This window comes from Sparus aurata, chromosome 23, assembly GCF_900880675.1.
Source record: "Sparus aurata chromosome 23, fSpaAur1.1, whole genome shotgun sequence".
NCBI classification, from domain to species: domain Eukaryota; kingdom Metazoa; phylum Chordata; class Actinopteri; order Spariformes; family Sparidae; genus Sparus; species Sparus aurata.
The window spans coordinates 8,366,679-8,381,749 of NC_044209.1; the positions used below are offsets into that span (position 1 = coordinate 8,366,679).

Genomic DNA, 15,071 nt, shown 5'->3' on the forward strand with positions numbered 1-15,071 from the left:
AGTTCGATGAGTTGCCTGTTGCAGCCTTTGAATAGGATGACGAGGATTTCAGTCACTCAACTTAAACGGTGAAATGATACAAATAGCAGTAATGACAATAATAATCGATTTCAAGATAACTTAAGGTGTAGTGCTTTCACTGTGTGAAACTTAAATTCACCATTTGCCCGTGATATTAAACCTACAAAAATCATGTCTTTTTTGCGGTGGTGCTGAAAATCCAGCAGCAGAATGCATATAGGGGAAACACTGACTTCCCTTGTGACAAATGAATGAATGTTTACCAATACCCGACCTGTGCCTTGCGCACAAACATTTTCCCATTTGTTTTGAAATATATATATATATATATATATATATATATATATATATATATATATATATATATATACATACATACATCCGATCCCTGATCGGGATGTAACGTCTGATTTCGATCGAGTCTGAAACCACGTGATCGGCCCCGACAGTCACATCACTGCCTCAGGTACATGTGCCATGCTCCTGTTTTCGGACAGGAATCAGATTTCCTGTCTGAAACTGAAAGTAGCAGTGAGAGAAAGCTATCAAACAAAACAAAAGAAAAAGAGGCCTTCATTCCTTCATGGGAGAATGAGTTCCCCTTGATCGAACATGTCAATCACATATGTAGTCTGTGACGTGACGCTAGACAGCATCAATGGCAGATATGTCAGTGTTGTATTTAATGGAACTGACAAATCACAAAAAAACTCTCTCTGGAGACTCACCACAATAGAAACGGACAAACAGCACAGACAGGTCTCTACACCAACACACACATTGTGTATCTTAGTAACAAACTCACAGAGCTTCGACAATGAGCAGGAGGGGGTAAAGGCAGTTCAGACAATCTGTTAGTGATGGCCTCAATCAATCCCTCAGTCTCCCTGTACTGGACTGGTCTGGACTGGTGGTTAAGTCTAGACAATTTAGAGAGTGGCTGCAGTTTAGACAAGGGAAGCAGTGACATTAAATTATACAACACTGTGTGATTGTTTTAAGTGGTTGGAGAGTAGAGAGGATGATGAAGGGAAGAGACAGGCTGTAGCAGTGCATTTCTGGATATGTATGTGTGTTTGTGTGAGGGTCAGGGTTTGCCAGAGGGTATTAAGCTTACAAGTGTCCTTGAAAAAACACATACATCAAGTAAATCGTTGTGTGTGGTTGTGTGTGTTTTCTATTTACCTATGACATTTACCTGGTGTACAGATAGATAGATAGATAGATTAGATTAATTATGTGAGAAACTATCTTGAGTGAGCCTTATACCTCAATCACAAGAGAAACTTGAGAATCGATCGAGAAAAGATATAACTACACAAGTGTCCTTGACAATATGCGACTAACTGTATTTACTTATCTACAGCATGTGTGTTTGTGTATACCTAAACAGGGCGGTGGCAGCTTGGGCAGCCTGTGTAGCTACCAGCAGGCAGGAGCAGGATACTCCAGCTATTACAGCCTCTGAAACTGCCACAAACCCTGGAGAGCTGGGGAACAGACGCACGCTAGGGGGCTGCCTGTAAACAGACACAAACTCTAACAAATGACAGAGCATTCTCTCACAATTAAATACGTTCCAATGTTAAATCATTGCTGATCAGCAAAATGAAGACATCCTTTGATACTGGAACCAGTGTTGTAAGCAAATAATGAAAGATGAGGACAGTTAAAAGACATACTGTGTATATCATAGATGAGTCAGTGAGACCTATGCCAAAAGAAAACTAGCACCTTTCATAATTTTTGCTGATATAGCTGTTTGACATGGATGTCAATAAAAGCAAAAAGCTGACAGTCTGTTCTTTAGCCTGATCTATTATTCTTTGGCTCACTGTGCCAACACCAACAGCGTCTGTTTTCTTGTTGCGATGAGTTGCTGTCCTCCCTGAGTCTCACTCACCTACACTAAGGCATTTATTGTCTGCCCCTTTCAGGGCAGAGACACATAATAAACAAATATTGCTAACCTACTGGTGCTACAAAGATCATCAGAGTGCGTCTCTTGTCCATGACGCAGCGCCACAACAGCTGCAGACTGACTCCCTGTTGCCACAACAGTGGTTGCATAGAACATCCTAAATAGCACATGGGTGCACATAAAGGCACACACACACACACGCACGCACGCACGCACGCACGCACGCACACTTTAGCTTGTTCAGCACTTAAGAGTTTTGGTCTAGCTATTTTGTTACTGTTCCACTCCAGTGTAAAGGAGAAATTTCCCCCTCGTCGTTTGAAATCTCTTGTCCCCTGTACTATTGCTATGTGACGGCTGGAACATTCCATTAAAATTATGTGATCCTTGCAGAAATATGACAGTGTTTTACTGGCTCATGATATATTTTCATCTGCAAGCCAGCTGACAGTTAATTCAAACATAATTAAATTTCTCAGTGCACTGTGCAGTAATTAATATGTTTTACAGGAGGTCAAGTTTCTGTATCAATATAGCTGAAGCTGTACAAGCTACAAGCCAGTTTCTATACAAGCATAAAGTGGTGTAAAAACATGACATTAACATACATAAGCATCACAACTGCAAATTACACTAAGAAGAGTGCGCTGCAGTTTGTATGTAGTATCTTCTCAAATGCCATAAAAATGAAAATACAAAGAAGAAGAATGGCGTATATGCAGAAATAATATTACAATGTATCACCAACTGGCAGGTTCTCCAATGATGACTGAGCCACTTGTTCAAGAAACTCCAAACCATTGCATGATAACAATGTTAAATTAACAACATATTTTTATTCCGCAAGGTATAGTTTAAACTATAGTAAAGTTTAATATTTTCCAATTTTTTTTTTTTTACTGTATTTTCTACGGATCATTCTAAACAACCAGCACATTTTATTTCCTGTGTCATTTTCCTGAACTGGACCCTTGGGGTTTTGTGTCACGTAACTGTGGTGTTGCAGATTCCAAATATCGGAACACTTCTCTCCTCACCCTCCCCATAAGGTCCTATCAAATGCCAGTGCTTGGTTTGTCCATTCTGGGCTACCGTAGTAACACTGCAGTACAACATGGTGAACTTGAAGAGGACCCACTCCCCCTGGAGATATAAACATACTGTACATATTGTAGGTGTAAAAATAACAGCATGTGCAAGTAGCAGGGACCTACAAACAAAGATGTTAGTATGGAAGACACCTGCAGCCAACTAGGACACTTTAATTAGTCCATGATCATTTTCATTTGCTGCAGCTGTGTCTAACCTCCTGTGATGTGACAGTGCTCTGTTGGAAGTGAAGAGAAGCTGAGATGTAGTGGCATCAATTCAGTATCAATTCAGTGCTCAGATGCACAGAGCACTGAATTGATGCTGAATTGATGCTCAGCACAGGATTATTCATTGGAGTTGCATTTCAAGTTCATTGGAATAGTTTTGGCTATGAGACAGCTAAAAAAAAGTATAAAACAAACAAACAAAAAAATTACAGAGCAGTTTCACCTTTCCAGTATCTCAGTGAGAAGCAGCAGACCTTGCTTTGGCACTTCCAGGTTGTTCAGCCGCAGAGCCTCCTTTAGACTGCGCACCAGGGACTCTATACCTTATACACACAGACACACTCATGGTGTCAAAGAAATACATGACTCAACTTTGCACATGATCAGGCAGAGAGACCCCCCCTCTCCCCCTACACACATATTTGTCTAATCTAACTCAGTGCCAGAGTTATGACAGTGCCTTGACTCATGTCTAATACACTAAAGCCTACAGGGACTGCCTTCATTAATATGAGTTTTATGATCATAAATGTAATAATGCACACAATACGCACGCGCACACACACACACACCAACTTTCTTATTAACAGCTACACAGCATTTGTGGGTAGATCTTATGTTTATAGTGAACTACAGCAAGACCTTAATAGCATGAGTGGTTACACCAGAGATTCTGTGTTCTTGTAAATAAAGTTTGTACTGCAAGTGTCTTTAAACTACACTACTCACAATAAGTTAGGGATATTGTTATTTACATGAGTGCTTTTCCTATTTGGTCTGAATTTTAATGAAATAAGTAAAAGTTCCCTTTGATATTACTAATAATGTATGAGAAGAAACACCATTTTCATTAGTTTAATATTTTCTACCCCAAAAATTTAGACAATAACAAGGATAGCCCCAAATAACAAAAATTGACAATGTCAGTAGCGGGTGTTTCCACCATTTGCCACAATGACAGCTTGACAGCGACGTCTCATGCTCCTCACTTGCCTCATGATATTGTTCTGAGGCAATGCGTTCTACTCCTCCACAAGTGCTACACGCAGTTCTGCCAGGTCACGTGGGGGTGGGGTACGATCATTCAGTCTCTGCTTCAGCTGGTCCCAGACGTGCTCTATGGGGTTCAGGTCAGGGGACATTGCTGGCCATACCATATGAGGCACTCCGACTTCCTGAAGTCGAGCTGTGACAATTCTGGCACGATGTGGTGGAGCATTATCATCCATGAACAGAAAGTTGGGGGTGTGCTGGCGGAATTGGGGGATGATGATGGGTTCTATGATGTCTCTGAGGTAACAACGTGCAGTGACTGAGCCATCTACAATAACCAAATCTGTTTTGCGCTGACTGGTGATGCCTGCCCAGACTGTTGCACCTCCCCCACCAAAGGGAACCCTGGGGACCATGTTGACCTCGGCATATCGCTCACCTCGCCTTCTCCAGCAACGCTGACGACCATAATTTCTGTGCAAGGTGACCCGACACTCACCAGTGAACAGGACGGTAGACCACTGCTGCATTGTCCAGGTCACATGGTCTTGTGCCCACTGCAAACGTTCACAGCGGTGTCTTGGTGTCAGTGGAGTCACCTGCTACGGTCGTCTGGCATTCAAGCCAAAGCGGTGGAGTCGTTTTCGAATGGTTTGTCTGGAAACCCTAGTACCCCTCACATCTCGTAACTGGGCCTGCAGCTGTGTGGCAGTTGCATAATGATGTCTGAGTGCATAGGTCCTTAGGTACTGGTCATCGTTGCGGTCTGTCACTTGTGGGGCTCCACTCCTGGAGTTGTCACGAACTCTGCCAGTAGTTCTGTGTCTTGATGCAAGTCTGCTGATGACACTTTGAGACACACCAAGTTCACGAGCAACATCTGACTGCCTGCCACCGACCCGAAGGTGCGCTATGACCAGGTGGCGCTGCTCGTCCGTTAAGTGACGTTGTGTGTTCATGGCTGTTTGAATGATGAACTTGGAATGACTTACTGACAATACCAGCTTTTTATACCCACAGAATGTTGAAATTGATGCCACATTGAAAAGGGTTGTCTTTTAGTTTTTTGGTATTGGCCCCAATATGTAAGGCACACTGTAAACAGTGAGACCATTATGTGGAAAACACAAAATGAGGTGTGTCTATCACCCCAATACAATTGCCTCCCTATCCCAAAACTCTCTGAAGTGAAACAAACACCGTATGTATGAAATCCACTGAGTCTCTCACAATATCCCTAACTTATTGTGAGTAGTGTATTTCTCAGGAGTGGATTTGAAGTGCTGCAGAATTTGAAAAATATCTAAAGCAGTGGAACTTCAAATAAATCATCTACTGCTACGGCACACACATTAAAGGCAACACATATGCAAGACATGCATCTGTATGTCAAAAATATCATAATACGTTAGGAAAACTAAAAAAGGACATTTTTGCATGTTGCATGTTCATACTCCTAGGCTCTGTTGCAATTTAGGCTTTGTTCAGGTTGCAGGCAGATCAGATTTGTCTCTTAAATCAGATCTTGAAGACAGACTGTCCCCACTTTGCAATTAATTACATACTCTAGATTTTTTTTTGTTTAATTGTTTGTTGCCTTGTGACTGATTAAAAGAAAAAAACACATTGTCATCCAATTTGAGCGGCCAGAGCATTTGGACTGAGACATATCTGTAGAATTCCAATCATAATCTAGTTTCAAATCAACTCCAAATGTGGCTTGGACCAAATCTGTGAAAGTCACATTTAATATAGTTTTGTCTCTCCAGACTTTTTAAATTCAATCTTGATACAACCTGGATATGCCAATGTAAATGCAAATGTAATTATTGCTGGCATTCTGAACAAGGCCTTAGGTTGATACTTTTAGTGGCACCATCTGTTTATTTAAAATACATATAGCAACTACCTCTACTAAACCATAGTTTCCTCTGTGTAGAAATGTAACTATGATTCAAATGCCTCAAAACTCAGACTTCGATGAAATATGAGGAACAGCCAAACTACTCTAATTCTACACAAAGCAGACTGTCGTATATACACGATGGTATGATATGATGGTGCCTCCTGAGTGTTTTTTAGTGCTCTCACCATAGACGGAATGACACTGGGAGAAGAAGAGTGGGTCTTCTGTCAGTAACACTAAACAGCTGTAGGCAGACCACAGGAGCACCTCATTGCTACTACTGGCCAGACGGTCAAACAGAAACTCTTTTCAGGAAAATAGAGATGGACAGAAATTGAGAACTTGTGTGAGGGGCTAAAGCAATAATAAAGACCAAGACCAATTTTTCTATGCAAATGTATCATTATTTATATAAAGGATGTGAATATTCCTTTTGAAAATAACATTATATTCTGAAATTCAAGGTCACAAAAGAAACACAAACAGCTTTCCTACAGTGATGACGAGATAGATATAAAAGTAAAAAGAGAAGGCAACAAAGACAAACAAGCACAAAGGAAGATACACAGAGAGACAGCAAGAGGAATAACAAAAAGAGAGGGAGTTAGAAGGGAATGTAGAAAAAAGCAGAGGAAATTATTTGTAGAGGACAAGTCAAAGACGGCAACAGCTTGTATAGTTAGCATATCCCAGCCACTGTGTTTATGTGTCTGTGTGTGCATATCACCAGGTACATCGGCCTTAATGAAGGGTGCGCTGCACTGACTGGGAGAATGAACCAGGATGCCTGCAATACACTTTGCACTGGCCGTCTGCAGCGTCTCATCACCACTCAGCAACAACTGGAAAACACACTTGACGGGTTAAATTAGAATACACTAATCACTGACGATATTTAGCATTCAAATAGTGTGGAGGGCAGTGATTAAAGACTGTTTGACATACTGTGCATAAAGTATAGCTTCTTCAACACTGCCAGGTTGCTACTGGCATAGGGGTCACATTTTGGGGACAAAATGTCTGGCTCCACTCTTCAGTATACTATCTCTACTCTATGCTGCACAGGCTGTCAAATTTCAGCACCATGAGCCTGCATTCACAGTTCATCCAGGGCAATGGGTATATGCAATCAGAGGCTTGATATTGTTTTTTGAAAAATTGTCAGATTTGTGCACCACCTTCTTGCATGATATCTGACATTATTATATAAAACAGACTTAAATGTTACTGTGTCTTAAACACTTCTGAGTTAAAAAAACATGAGTGTCATATACTTCGATTATACTCAAGAGAAGTAAGGCATCTCTACGACTGATATCTCTGAAACTCTGTAGCTCAAACCAAAACAATTTAGATGGATAAATAGCACTACAGGTAGCAAAAAAATATCTATTTTTTTTATATTGCGGCGAACTGTCCCTTTTTAGAAATGTCTAGGAAATGAATGACGAAATAATTTAGGTGGGCAAACGAAGTACAGGTGAAAGTTCAGTCATCATACTTTGACTCTCAAACCAAAACCATAGAACATGTTAAAAGTGCAAGTTTGAAGCCAAGAATTATTTGTATATCTTTTATGCCCTCATTAAATTGCTGTTGTCTTTTAATGCCAATAAAACTCCAGCATGGGGTGAGACAAATATATCAACTGTATATTACAACTGTAAGTCATTATATTACAATACTATCTTTATAGGTGAGGTTAATGTGATCTATAAATAATAAATAATAAACAATGGAGGTGCACTGAAGCCAGAGTGACCCACAAGATGAATATGGGGATGCAAGCATCATTTAGTGTCAGTAAAACTATTTTAAAAAAATCCAACCCTTTGGCAAATCTAAGAAAAGAAAATGTTATGCTGTAATGGGAGTCATAACTGAGAACATCTAACAAAATGTAATCTACACACTGATTTCCCAGACATGTAGAACAAATATTTGTCCAGGGTAAACCCTCCCCGAGACCCTATTCAAAGGCACATTAATCCAGGATTAGAACATTTTGTTATGATTATCATCAGTGCCAGAATGTGGGTCTTGGGGGTTGGAGCAGGATGTTTGGACAGAGACCTTTTTCAGTATGAGAGGCAGGGGGCAATGGTCAGGGGACTGTTGCTCTTGGTTTTGGCTGTTGTTAGTGTGGCTGCTCTGGTTCTCACTGCACATGATCTGATTGCCGGGGCTGTTCATCAAAACTGACACAGCTTCTCCCTGCTGCACCATCAGCCACAGCAGGCCTATCAGATGAAAGACAAGGTCTGAAAACAGATACTGATGGCAAATTCAAGAAATGATGTCATGCACTTACAATTATCGGACAACCTCTTCAATTATTATAAAAATGGTAGGGAGATTGTTCACAATCTGTGTGCATCTGTAAATCTGAAGCCATTTCTTTAGTTTACAGATTAGTAGTTTACTGTAGGACAAATACATGTACACAAATGAGAACTCAAATTCAAAGTTTGCTAGTTAGCAATTCATGGTGCCGGCACTATGGATTTTATTTTCCTTTCCTTCTCCTGCAGACAAAATAATGAAACACAATAAATCATTTTTAAACATTAGAAAAACATTTTCTTTCCATGGAAATGAATTGCAAGCTGAAGACAAAGAATAATAATCCTGTTTAATCTCTTGACCATGCAGTTCACACTGAGGCTGGTGAAGGTAAACCTATCAAGATTAAATCAATTCAAAGTTATACAAACAACAACAATAAAAGCTCAACTACAGCTACTCTAAAAACTGCAGTAAGCCAACCTTCCACCTCAATTCAGTCTGTGGTGCATCCCAAGTTAATACGTCAATAAAACAACTTCTAATTTATCAAGGAAAATAACTCTTTCTCCTTTTAGATAACTAGACCTCATCTGGTTATCACAAAAGCTTATTAGCCTTGTAGCTTAAAGTTCCTACAAGGTAGTAGTGCTCTTTCATCTCAATGTAATCCCTCACTCTTCAGTAAATTATGATTGGTGTGTTATTCTATAACCTGTTAGCTCTTCTAAAAACAAAAAGAAACCTAACCTGTGGAGACCTCTTATGAAGACATTGACATTTCATGACAGTGTTTTAGCATAAAAAACAAGTAAAACAACATAATTGTCAGCCACGCTACAAAGTCCTTTACTCCTTTTTTAAGTGCACACCTTAATTGTCATCGTTATTCTCTCCCAAGCAGTTGAAAGTGAGACTGTATTTCATACATGACAACAAATTCGAACAAATTTGTTCCTTTCCCTCAGCTCAAATTTTCATACATTTTTAGTAACAGCCTCACTTATCTGGATTCACAAGTTGTATTTTTCTTAACTGCCTAAGCTAAGCATATTGTACTGATCTCAACAACTTCAAACCTTTAGATGATACCCACTCAGTCTCGCTTGCTCTATCCAGTGCATAATAAATCTAAATGAGGCCAATACGTTTTTGCATCATTTAAGGCAGGCAGCTAATGATGCTCTAAACTTCTAAAGAGTACATTTCTATGTACATTTCTACTAAGCAAAAACAGTCGCAAAAAATATATCCTGGCATTGCTTCAGGCAGCCAGTTACAAATGTATTTGATCACTGAAATGACTGAATATTATCAATATTTATCTGCTGTACAACAATTAAATATAAAATCTGAGTTTGAGTTACTGTCATCACAAGTTCCTATTTTGTTAACATGGTTCATCTTAACCAATCCTCATCTAGTTAAATGTTTGAGTATTTTTTGAACCTACTAGAAACTGACATACATACATACATGGATACATAGGTACATGCATGCATACATATATACATACATCAATAAATTAAGTGACAGATGTTTTTTTCCTCACCAACACAGTTGCTGACGAGTTGGGGGGAGCTGGCATTGGCCAAGCTATGCAGCAGCAGGACACACACTCTGTCTCTGATGGCAGTGGGCAAGGAGTGGTTTGCCAAGCCCCCAGCTGTCCCGAACAGTTTCAGCCATACATACAGGACCGCTGCCTTCAGCGCTTCATCTGGGTAAAGCAAGGCCGAGAACAAGTGCTCCAGCATGGGCGCTGGTCGACAGAGGTGGGAGATAGAGGAGTTCACACATACACAAACAGAGGGTTTAGACAAAATAAAAGATGATATATACATGATCATGTGGGGAAACTGGGTCTGTGCAACCACAAGAGGAGATTATTTTACAGGTAATGATAGAGCATTGGAGGAAAAATTGCCCTGAAGATAAATGTATTCAGATCGGCTACTGGGGAGCGAGCGAAGAAATTTGAAGTGTTAGAGAGGAAGTAAATACAAAAGACTCCTGGGTCATCTGTCTAAAGGAGAAGAGAGAAGGGAAGAGATTGAGGTAGAAAGGCTGAGTTTTTGTGAAAAAAAAAGGGTGAGAGAAGTAAGAGATATGTGGACAAAGAGCCTTGCAGAGTCACATAACAGAGTGTTAGACATGGAGTTTGGATTAAATTTACAGAAGGCATTAATGCAAATTCTGTTAATTGCAGAATTAATTATAACATAAAAGCTTTTCATTTATGCATGAACATAAATAAATGACCAAATTAAAACATAAAAAGAATTCAGGAAATTACGACTGAATAATGACCGAACAAAAGAACGATGGCAGGACACTTAAAGAAGAAGTCAAAGTACATGCCCGCAGTGGCAATTTCAAACAACAATGTAAATACTGTCACAATGGGGGGAGATTGATTAATGACAGCTATAATAACCAAACTATTGCATCACTATAGATATAATCAAATTATTATTAAATCTTTAAGTGCAAAAGCTGTGAACATATAGTACATATGATGGACAGTGAGACAGAGAGCGATAGAAGTTGCTACAGAGAAGAAAGAGAAGCAATAAGTACAAGAGTGCTTTTGCAAACAGAGGAACAAACAGTTTAAGTGTGGGGCAGCGCTGGAGGTGGAGGGAGACAGAGCAACAGAGTCAGCAAGTAAAGAAGAGAGAGAGAGAGAGAGAGAAAGAGAGAGAGAGAAAGAGAGAGAGAGAGAAAGAAAGAGAGAGAGAGAGAGAGAGAGAGAGAGAGAGAGAGAGAGAGAGATGACAACGTAGGAGAGCCGAGCCCAAGCCCAGCTGCTCTGTGAAGCAGATCAAAACCCATGTGCGCTAGAAGAGGCTCCGAGACATGTTTGATTAAACCAAAATATACGAGGCGGACAAGATGAGAGCCAGGCATAAAGGGAGAAGGAGAGTGCGAAGAAGGGAGCGGGAAAAGAAGGGAGATAAGACCTTCACAGAGGATGGAAATGGGAGGAACACAATAGTATAAGAGTGGTAAAAGGATGGGAGAAAAATAAAAGCATTTCTGTTGTTAAGCAACACATTTAATGACGCATGCATACAAAGCGACGGACGCACAAAGAACTGAGACAAAAAAAGATTCAACATTTTTCTTTTGCTTTCTTTGTCAAAGAAAATTTTATTTCTGTTTGCCTTGTTTACTGTTTTGCCGCCCCACTGTGACACCGTGCACTTGTTTTGTGATCTCCTTTCTATAGTATTTCTCCATTGTTCTGCTTTATCCTGCCTAACTTAACCTGGCACTAAAACACTGGAAGCTACAGTTTTACACCTCCAGCTTCCATTGTTTCCCACATATAACATGCATTTATTTGGTCAACCCAAAGCCTGAATTTTTTTTTCACTATATTTTTCTTTTCTATGTCTTCCTTTTCCATGTCTGCATGGAAATAAAGTTCAAAGTGAAGACTGATTTAGGGCTGCAGCTAATGATTATTTTCAATGTTGATTCATCTGTTGATGATTGTCTTCATTGATTTGTTTGTTGTTAAGTTGTTTGAAAAAAAACATGTTGGGTGACGTCTTCAAATTTCTTGTAGTCTGTAACACAAAGATGTTCAAGTTTATTTTCAAAGAGGAGTTAAAGCTAAACTAAGAGAATTTATACTTTATAATTGATGTAATGTTAATCTTACTACAGAAAGTATGCCCCTAACTGTTAGAGCTCAGATCATCTCAACCTGTGAGGTGAGAAACACTGCAGCTGTCCTTTCTTTCCCTTTATTTTCCTTGTTATCTTTTCGGCCCTCCTCTTTCCGTATCTCATTGCCGTTCATCTTCCCTGCCTGTTCCCTCATTTTGTCTGTATCCAGTTCTCACTTATGACCTGAGGTAGTAGAACACCAGCAATGCATAAATGAGAGATGAGGGGGAAAAGAAAGACAATAGAAGACAGATTGGGGCAGAGATAAGCGAATGGGTGGAAACAGAGGGGTTAATCAGTTGGATAGATGGGAAGACAGTGAGTCAGACAGAAAGAGCAAAATGTTGCTCGTGTTGTCATTACTGTCCTGTTGTCATTAGTCCAAACAACCCCACAGAGACTCGTTGAGTGACAGGCCGCCGACAGGCACACACAGTCAATAGTGGCAACCCGCATTTTATATCAGCATCACAACAACCCACTGCTACCTGCGGCTGCTCAGGGGAGCTTGTAAAACTCATGAAAATACATGGGAGGTGGACACACATAGCACAGCAAAATACTGTGACGCCTGATTATTTGACAAAGGGTTCACAGTCACTCTTGCCTGTGAAGACAAGCGCTCAGGCACATGACAAACACCCTGATACCCCCACACACACATCTGAAGTTGATTAATAATGCCCATTTAACTGAGTGATGTAATGGTTCAGTGAGTAGAAAGACATCATACAGGTGGCTGTAGCAGAGATTAAATCAACATAGGTGCGGGTGGGAGGGGTACATTAGTGTTCTGCTTCATTACACTGTCGAATTGTATATAAATATATAAATATAAAAATATCCTTATATGGAGAATTTCAGGGGAGAGGTTGGATGAACATGTATTTGGAACTTTTGTCTCTTTTTCATTTTTAGCCAGAGCTGTCATGGGATTGGATATGTGGGTAGAATTTTAAGTACGGACACAGCTCAGTTATCTCAATGCAGCTGGAGCGTAATTGAAAAGGTCGTTACAGCCATAGAGACTGAATTGAGAAATTTCAAGGAAAGAGGATATGAAAAATGCAGTTTTGGTACTTTTTCATTTCTTAGAAGCAGTGGAAGTGAAATAGGGTTCAGCATGTAGAAGACTATTTAAAAAATGGACAAAGTATAATTATTTCTATGCATTTGGGATGTAATTGAAAAGGTCAAAATCAGCTGCTGTGATTAACTTCTGGATATCCCTGAAATGCAATATTTTCTTTAACATTCTTCTCTTCCACTCAAGGTAAAATATCCATTATATTTCTGGATCTCAGCGTCCAAATAGGCCTGCCATTTTTTTTTATAATTGCCTGGTTGTGTTGCAATCATTTTGCAAAATCATTAGAATAATTTTCATACACATTTATAGAAACAGCTAGATTTTTGCCTATTTTCTGTACATTCAATATGCTTTTGCCCAGAATCTGCCAGTGAAGAGCATTATCAGGTGTAGATGTGGATGACAAGAATATTGCCTGATTTGGTCGTAGTACGTTGTTTATTTTGATTATTGTTACCTGTCATTGCCAGTAATTTAATACATTTTCATGTAGTTCAATAAAAAGCTTAATATGTATATCTAAGTTATCTTGTAATAGTGCAATTTAAAAGTCAAACAGAAATCTAATCTTTATTCATTTGCTACCATGTTCAATGTCAATGAATGGTTTTCCTCTTTGTAAGGTGTATGAGTATTATTTTACTTGTATTGGGTATATATTATAAAAATGCTGACCTGATCCTAACTCACTTGCATTTCTAAAAGTGACCCAAACCAACCTGAGTCAAAGATTACTTAATGCCACCCAGAGGAAAATGTATCTCTTTGTTTGCCCACTGCACAAGGAGGTCTAATGTCAGGGGCTGCTACAGAGCAGCAAGCTCACAGTAAAACGTGATTCAGCTTCAGATTGTAAAGCCCCTTGACACAAAATTGTGATCGATAGTTTTTAGCTATTTAAAACAAATGACTTGCTCAAGGAGACTGCAATGCAATGGTAGCTACAGTTAAAGGATCATTTCTTTGTAATAATTATCACCTTTTTGATATGAACTGTAAGTGCTGGTAATGACCATACAAAAAAAGACAAAAGAAAACACACGGAAACACAATGCTGCTTCTCCTTGTACACCAGTGCCAGTATAACTGTGGGGTGTGATTGGGTTTTCTGTTGCAGGGTCTCACCATACTGAGTCACCAGACTATGGGCCACATTGGGGACTGCTTCCACTAGGCTCCCCAAGAACTTAAAGATGGGCAGGAAACCCTTCGCACTGAGCTGTTCACTGAGCTGTACAGGGAATGAATGCACATTATAAAAATCAACAACAGATATAAGACAATGGAAGAGAACTTGTTGCGATGAACATGGCACACGCAAATCTGCCTTTCCTTGTTAAGTCATCAATCATATTTCACCAAACACAAGGTTCATGCAATAATATTTGTTATACCTTTTGTTTGAGAAGTACAAAATTTGATTATAACTCAGAATATGTTCAACAGCAAATTAACAGCTCTGCTGTGATATCATATATTGATCTTTTAAAAGTGGAAGGGTAGGAGCACCAAAAAGTTCTGCAAAATTGACCTAAATGAGTAGCAAATATGTATTCATACTTGGAACTCATGCAAAACAACTCTCAGCAATACTATTAACGTGGCTGCCAAAGAACAGATATTCCGCTTCTGAAACACTGAATTTTAGGCAAAGCCTTGACCTCATATCTAGTGGATAATGTTGTGTAAATGTGCAGCATAAAACAAAGACGTGGAGGGATACTTTCTAAATTAAATGAGCTTCCCAAGTAATACTAGTCCAGTGCAAATACAGCATTATACTCTTCTTACATATTAATTTGAGACACATGCCTATCTTTTTCCAAAACACATAAAAGAAACCTGCTTCTTCTCTGATAA

At 39.5% G+C, this 15,071-nt stretch overlaps 1 protein-coding gene across 4 annotated transcripts in view; it reads right to left on the reverse strand.

Annotated features, from left to right (window-relative positions):
• The window catches only part of mei1 (meiotic double-stranded break formation protein 1), a 53,979-nt gene that overhangs the window by 34,075 nt on the left and 4,833 nt on the right, over positions 1-15,071 (reverse strand). For 3 of the 4 annotated variants that reach the window (XM_030406716.1, XM_030406717.1, XM_030406715.1), the window contains exons 6-13: positions 14,337-14,442; positions 9,996-10,205; positions 8,234-8,400; positions 6,888-7,002; positions 6,346-6,465; positions 3,485-3,584; positions 1,407-1,541; positions 827-941 (exon numbers count right to left, since the gene is read on the reverse strand). In XM_030406716.1, the coding sequence (XP_030262576.1) occupies positions 827-941; positions 1,407-1,541; positions 3,485-3,584; positions 6,346-6,465; positions 6,888-7,002; positions 8,234-8,400; positions 9,996-10,205; positions 14,337-14,442 (1,068 nt within the window). Of the gene's footprint in view, positions 1-826; positions 942-1,406; positions 1,542-3,484; positions 3,585-6,345; positions 6,466-6,887; positions 7,003-8,233; positions 8,401-9,995; positions 12,019-12,134; positions 13,261-14,336; positions 14,443-15,071 lie in introns of those variants that run through there. The other variant, XM_030406718.1, reaches the window with a different exon arrangement.